Source organism: Lagopus leucura, unplaced genomic scaffold (genome assembly GCF_019238085.1).
Source record: "Lagopus leucura isolate 7727_CA_CO unplaced genomic scaffold, USGS_WTPT01 Super-Scaffold_100022, whole genome shotgun sequence".
Classification (NCBI taxonomy): domain Eukaryota; kingdom Metazoa; phylum Chordata; class Aves; order Galliformes; family Phasianidae; genus Lagopus; species Lagopus leucura.
The window spans coordinates 5,562,391-5,569,147 of NW_024962275.1; the positions used below are offsets into that span (position 1 = coordinate 5,562,391).

Genomic DNA, 6,757 nt, shown 5'->3' on the forward strand with positions numbered 1-6,757 from the left:
GTCCTGAAAACACGCTTGCTTTCCTTTCAAAGGGTGCTTTTTGCAGGGCTAAGGGAAAGAGACGGCTTTAAAATTTCTCTGTGTTATGGGCTACTTTAGTGGATAGGATCTGGCTGCTGAGGCCTGGGAGATCCTCATCCAACTCTTCGTTTTGGGCGAGATGGACCACCGTTGCATTCCACTGTTTTACTGCTTAAAGCATATTTATTTTGTATTTATTTGAACAGATTTATGCCAGACTATTTTTATAGACTTGTTTAAATATTGTTACTGTGCTTGTATTAAAAAGTTCTCTGTCTGTTTTCATACATCACACAGCTGAGTGGCGGGGGAGGCACTGAAGTCGGTAGCGTCCCTTATCTGGGGCACTCAGCTGCCTTTCCCCAGCGTGGGGTTGTTGCTGGAGGACCTCAGCCCAGAGAAATGCTGTAGCAGGAAGCCATGGGAGAGAAGGGAGCTGGTGAGGAAGCAGGGATGAGGGCAGAGGGCGCCGCGGGGGTCGCCTTGCTTGGCATCACCTCCACGCGTGGCTGAGAGGGTTTGGGGGCAAGTTGGGAAAGTAGGTGTGTGGAGGTTGGGTGTCACAGGGGCTGAAGGAGAGCGATCCTGGGAATCTGTGAAGGGGGAGGAGGGAGAAAACTCGGCGACTGAAGAAAACTTTCCATTGAGGTGGGAGGGAATTTGCCCTCGGACCCGAGGTGCTGCAGTTGTGTTTCGGGTCAGCAGATCCTGCTGCTGAGTTTGGTTCGTGGGGAGTCTTCCAGATGAGGCTCTGCCCTGACAGTGCTGTCAGCATCAGCTGTGTGGGAATCCCACCAACCCACATCAGGGGTTAAGAGTTTTTTCACACCTCCCTCTTTCTTTCTTTCTTTTCTTTTTTGTTCTATGGTAAATTTTTGCAGTGGCTTCTTCCTACCAGTGTGGCCTAATGAGACAATGAATATCAGAATGCAAAAATCAATGCAAAATGACAACTGTCTTTGTAGCTGTAACCACAAATTGTTATAATGCAAATCTAACTCAGATTCTTCATGTAGGGAACAGTCTGCTAATAAAGGTCTGTCAAAGAGACCCCTCGTGTCCACGTCTCTCTATGAAGGGTTGGTGCTGCCTGGGATCAGATTTTTCCTCCTTAGGATGTTTGTCACCACGGATGCTGACGGTGGGAGCAGTTTCCCCTACAAGGACCTGGGAGAGCAGAACTCTTCCTGACGGAAAGAAGAGTGGGAATGAGATTTAAACAAAACCAATTCATGGTGGTGAAGGGTCAGACGTGGGTGCTGTCAGCTTAGCTGTGCGCTGCTGGGTTTTGCTCATCTGTTCAGTGTGTGCACTCAGAGGGAGATGTGGGAACTGTGCAGTGCGCCTGTGCCCATGGAGGAACCAGGCTTTAGAAATGGTCAGAAGAGGTTTTGTTCCATTTCTGTCTTAAACAGTAACCACCTGTGAGCTGAAAGTGCCGGGAGCCCACGGCTGGCAGCGCGAGTGGCCTCTGTGCCCAGCAGTGTGCAGCTGGGCTGGGTTGCTTCCTGCGTCTCCAATTGCAATTCAAGGCTCTCACTCATCCATAAATCTACTTACCAAGTGCTGCTCTTTGCAATCTGAGGACTGCACTCCGTGATGTCGCTCAGTGTGTCCTCAGGGCCCCTGGCAGCACCCACTGCCCTGCCCTGCGCTTTGGCTGCCGGACTGCAGCAGGGTGTGGGTACAGCTGGTGGGCTTGTGTCAGCAGAGCGTTGGCAGCGCCCTGCCCTGGGACCAGGAGTGGATCTGCTCTTCTCGCTTCGTAGAACATTTCCAGTCCGGTTTTCTTTAGGCTCCGTAGAGCAGCGCTGCCTTGCAGGGCAGAGACACCCCAGCGCCGCAGCGGGGGGCAGGGCAGGGCTCTGCTGTTCCGCGTCCTTTTTAAGGAGATATTTTCAGTGCTTAATTGCTGGATGAGAGCTGAGCCTCAATTACCTTCCAGCTCAGCCCTGGCCTCGTTTAACCTCCTGCTTCCAAAACCACGGAGCAACCGTGCTGCCCGGGGGGGGGGGGGGATGGGCTGCCAGGGCTGCACCCCGGCGCTTCGCCGTAACGCACCGAGCCCTTTTTGGAGAAGCGAAGTCCCGTGGGATGGGTGAGATCCGCAGCAGGGCACAGCCTCACGAGCGGGCGCCGATTGCCCTCTCCTGGTCAGCCACCACCCTGCATGGATCTGCTCAGCCCGTGCCCAGCAGCGCCCGCCATCACCCGCTGCCGGCCCCGCAGCCTTGCTCGCTGCGGGACGCCTTGTCCCAAACGCCGGGGCAACGGCACGCAAAACAAAGCAGGTGCTCGGTTCGTTTTTGCAGGCCCTGCTCAGGTGGCGCTACAGCTCTGAGCAAAGCGTTTATTGCCGCAGGCTGCCCTTCGGGGTGCTCGGCAGGGCCGTGCCTTGCACTCCTCCATCCTTCCTTTCTTCCACCCTTTCCTTTTCTCCCGGTTGGCACAGCTCCTTCAAAACAGTCGCCGACAAAGGGATGAATGGAGCTGTGCGTGGCAGAGGTCACCCAACCCTCTGTGTTCCTCTGCCCTCATATCCCACACCTGTGCTGATTCCCCCCACCTGGGTCTCTCTGAGCATCTTTCATCTCACCCAACGCTCTGCACTGCACTGACCCCTCTGTGCCCCCACTTCAGATGGGTGAAAGCTGTGCACAGCTCCAGCTGCAGCCCGTGGAGCCCCACACCCTCCTGCTGTCCCACTGCTGCCATTTGGCATCGTCCACCCACAAGTCTCCCTGCGCCCCCAGCTCCAAGCAGGGCTTCTACTGGGAGAACTGGGGTGCACCTGAGTCCTGCAGGAAAGGTAGGGAGGAGGCTGGCGTGTGGCTGGGCTGTGCTGGGGTAATGCTGGTGTGAGTGTTTTGTTATTGGGTGGAAAATGGAAGGGAGAAGCTCTGTTTTACAGAGAGCAGGTGTGGAGCTGGGCAGGCAGCAGGAGTCCCATTGGGGGCCTTCTGATGTCTGGGGTTGTGGCCACGAGGAGTCGCAAAGCACCCAAACTGTTGAAGCAAGGCAGTGCTGAGGACACACCTTCCTCCACGGCGCGTACACCACAGCCCCTCTGCTCAGCCCCAGGTTCTCTGCATGCTGTCCCAGCTCGTCCTGCTGCGTGCTGCTCACTGTCCGATTGCGGGCTGCAAGGGCAGAGGGTTTGTCACACATCATCCCTGCCTGCATTTTATCCCTGTGCTCCCACAGATGCTGAGCATGGGCCACCCATCACACCCAACCCTGAGCATCCTTTTTTGCCTTTTTTAACCCTCCATGCTAACTGTAACCAGTTGCACAGAGCTCACTGGTGCTGCTGGGAGGGATGCCTGCCTCAGGCAGGTGTATGTTTGCCAAATGGGGCTTTGAACTTTCTGAAGTAATGTCTCTGCAGTTTAAAAGAGTAGCAGGGGTCTCTGTTGGAGGAATCTATGGGGGGACTCAACTGGGGAGCTACATTGGTGATCTCTATGGGGGTCTTATTTGGGGAGCTTACTTGAGGGCTCTACTGGAGATCCCTATTGGGGAGCTCTACTGGAAGACTCTCTTGAAGGGATAAATCACAACCTGGTGTGCCTCTCTATGGGGCCATGGAGGGTGCAACCAGCTCTGCCCCTGCTGGTGCTTCTCTGCACTGGGAAGCAAATAGCAGAAAATCCCAGTTGGCTTGAAAAGATGGATTTCACAACAATATTGATAGCAAACTGTGCGTGCTTCCTATTCTTTGCAAATAGGTTTTGTCTTTAAAATCTAAATCTTTGAGCAGAGAGCGAATTAATGGGATGTTGATATATTCCTGCGATCCTTGTGCAGAGGACTCAGGAAAAATGACAGGTTGCTGTTGGAGCTGCTGTGGGTTTACCTGGCAGCTCTTTGTGTGCACAGCTTTAGGTCACTCGAGGATGGGGTTTGCATACCATAGAGATACAGAGCTGAATACATCCTCTCCCTGTGCACGTGGTGCTGGATGAGCAGAGTGTCCTCAGAGCTGAGCTTTGTCACCATCCCCAGGATGCGCTGAGTCTTGACTTTGAGACAACAGAGCGTTGGGAGTGAGAGCAGCGTTAGTGCTCTGAAATGTGTCACAGCCCTCCCCGAGGGGTTGTGAAATGATTCGAGAAGCAACGTGGCCCCTTCCATCCCGGAATAGACGTTTGATTCGTGCCCTCCCACCCAACACACCCAGCCACGGCCCCACAGCACTCACCGTCCTTGAGCAGCGCCGTGCCGTTGGCACTGAGGAGGATGGAGGTGGAGTTGTTGGAGAGGCATCGGCCACCCCTGCAGAGAGCGGGATGCTGGAGCACACGCAGAGGGAACGGGGTGGGAGGAAAGGACTGGGGATGGAGAGCAGGTGCCTCACACTGCCACGTGCTGGGTGATGAGCAGCTCCTGCCCGCTGCTGGGCTCCACGTGAAGGTGGCCGTGATCGATGAGCAGCAGCTCCAGGAGGTGCTGGGGGAGCTGGGCAGCCCCGGCCACGTATTGCCACAGCCCCAGCAGCTGTGGGAGAGGTGCAGGGTGGGGGGGGGGGGGCCCTTTCAACCCCCCCCTGCGTAATCAGTGAACATAAGGATGTTCTAATTAAGAAATACACTAGAAAGTTAGGCTAAACAGGTTATTACCCTAAAGAACAGATGGAAAGCTTACCTTTACCCTGGGCTTGCTAAGAAGACTCCAAGAGGAGCAATCTCCAAAAGAGACCCTTCCTCTCTGGCAGTCAGCTCTTAAATGGGCTCTAGGAGAGGTGCAGCCAGGCTCCACCCCTCCCAGCAGCACAGGAGAATTGCCTTCACTTGTGCTCCCAGGGCTGACTCAGTGCTCGCCTCAGGCGGTCAATCAGAGGTTCAGGCTGCGATTCAGCAGTTCCCACACCCCCAGCACCCAGACCCTCCTTACCCACGGCATCGTTGTGTTGGCCAGGCTCGGGGGTGCTGTGGGTTTGTGGGGAGCGGCAGCTGCAGACAGCAGAGCTGTGAGGATGAGGATGAGGGTGGTGGAGACGTTGGTTGGTGCCATGGCTGCTGGGGGGAGAAGAATGAGAGAAGCCGCCGTGCGGATGGACAGATGGACGCTGCTCCCTCAGCTGTTTGTTTGCACGGCAGGGCCTGTGATGCAATGGCACTTTTCGGGGAAATGGCCCTGGTGGGAGCCAACCCAGCATGGTGCTATCAGTGGCTGGAGGAGGGGAGTGGGGCAAAGCACTTCCTGCAAGGAAAGATGAAATCTGACCTAAATTTCCCAATTTCAGCCAATGTTGCTGCTCTGCAAATGAAGAACTGTGTTGCTTACTGGAATATGGAGCATAGGGAGCTGCCAGCTCTGGGTCTGAGCCAAAATGGTGCTGGCAGGGCTGTAGGGCTGCCTCAAGCAGGGTGTGTGTGCTGGGGACTCATCCTGTGCCTGAGTCCCAGCTGGAACTGTCAGCTCCACCACTGCTTCTCCTCACAGGTTTTCCTTTGTGTCTGATCTAAACCTGAAGGGTAACCCCATTTATCCTGCTCTCGGTCATGGCTGTGGGGCTCAGTAGCTCTTGCCCTGCTCATGGCCCCCCACATCATCCCACACACCCACTAGATTGGATGCAGCAGTGCCTTGGTGCTGCTCATGGAAGCAAACCCAGGGGTTGGATCACTGCCTTCCTGAGCCATGGCCCATTTTGGTGAGTGTGAGCCATCCATCCTCAGGATTTTGTCTGATTTGGGGCAGGAATGGGGCCCAAAGCCAACGCCGGTGCTGCCCACCCACACCCATCCCACACGTGGGCACAATGAAGGCGAGCGCACGGCAGGCAGGTGTCACACACAGCTTTATTCCAGGTCCACGTGAGAACAGAAAAGCAGCAAATTCCTTCTGCGAAGGGCATCGTGAAGACGTTGGAAGACATAAATCCTCGTCGGGGCATCCCTGGCAGAGCGGGGCACAGGAGGGATGTGGGCTCACCCCTGCTGTGGCTCTGCGGTGGCTGTGCTGCCTTCGCCCACCTCCTCTCCAGCTGCAGGACAGGCATTCTGGGGAGGGGGCACAGAGCTCATTCCTGCACTGATTGCCCCCATGGGGAGCCCCGTGCCTGCAGGGCCGTACCTTGGGGGAGGTGATGAATGCCTCCTCCAGCTTGAAGCCGTGGCAGCGCAGTTGGGCTTCAAATTCCTCCAGCTGCTCTTTGGTCACCTTGGGAGTCCGTGCTGTAGGAAAAGTGGTGTAAAAGCAGGAAAAAGGGGAAAATGAAAGGGTCTGTGAGTGTTGGGGTGCTCCCCGGCTCAGTGTGCTCACCTGAGAGGCTCAGGCCCACGTGGTTATCCTTGAAGTGCTTCAGGATGAACAGGTCCTTGTCGCTGTGCATCAGCTCGGCCATGGACACCTCCTGCCCCTCCTCTGGAAGACAGAGGGGCCGTGTTCCCGTAAGGCAGCGTGGTGGTGGTTGGGGGATGGGTGTCAGGAGGGGCAGCAGCAGCTTTACCGTGCACCAACGTGGAGTTGTGCCGGAAGACGTGGATCTTGCTGGTGTTCCTCACCACGCAGGTTTCGTTCCTGGGGAGGCAGAAAGTGAAACAGGACTCAAATCACTCCATGTACACCTAGAGGGTGTGCCGTCCCACACACACTGCAGCCTCCTTGGTGGGCTGGCCAGACCACTGCCACCTGTCTGTTCCCTGCCCACAGCTCAGGGGTGGCTCTGACCCGCTGCCTGGGAGCATCCCATCCCATCCCATCCCATCCCATCCCATCCCATCCCATCCCA

The 6,757-nt window shown here is 56.0% G+C and overlaps 2 protein-coding genes across 9 annotated transcripts in view; both read right to left on the minus strand.

Annotated features, from left to right (window-relative positions):
* Positions 1 to 957: 957 nt before the first annotated feature.
* On the minus strand, positions 958 to 5,133 carry LOC122184111 (alpha-1-acid glycoprotein 1-like). Of its 8 annotated transcripts, none has more exons than XM_042878721.1 (7): positions 4,915 to 5,133; positions 4,379 to 4,479; positions 4,223 to 4,296; positions 3,933 to 4,043; positions 3,058 to 3,161; positions 1,582 to 1,901; positions 958 to 1,208 (listed from the first exon to the last, which is right to left on the minus strand). In XM_042878721.1, exons 1-7 carry the CDS (start codon positions 5,032 to 5,034, stop codon positions 1,145 to 1,147), a joined length of 894 nt encoding a protein of 297 aa, XP_042734655.1. In that variant the 5' UTR covers positions 5,035 to 5,133; the 3' UTR covers positions 958 to 1,144. The 8 variants fall into 8 exon arrangements, with proteins under 8 accessions (XP_042734655.1, XP_042734652.1, XP_042734656.1 ...); XM_042878718.1 differs by having other exon boundaries at positions 4,379 to 4,518; XM_042878722.1 differs by lacking the exon at positions 4,379 to 4,479 and having other exon boundaries at positions 4,919 to 5,132.
* A 673-nt stretch (positions 5,134 to 5,806) lies between these two features.
* The window catches only part of LOC122184322 (alpha-1-acid glycoprotein 2-like), a 1,436-nt gene continuing 485 nt past the window's right edge, over positions 5,807 to 6,757 (minus strand). The window contains exons 3-6 of the mRNA XM_042879204.1: positions 6,476 to 6,546; positions 6,289 to 6,390; positions 6,100 to 6,200; positions 5,807 to 6,026 (exon numbers count right to left, since the gene is read on the minus strand). Of these exons, the coding sequence (XP_042735138.1) occupies positions 5,955 to 6,026; positions 6,100 to 6,200; positions 6,289 to 6,390; positions 6,476 to 6,546 (346 nt within the window). The 3' untranslated portion in view covers positions 5,807 to 5,954. The remainder of the gene's footprint in view (positions 6,027 to 6,099; positions 6,201 to 6,288; positions 6,391 to 6,475; positions 6,547 to 6,757) is intronic.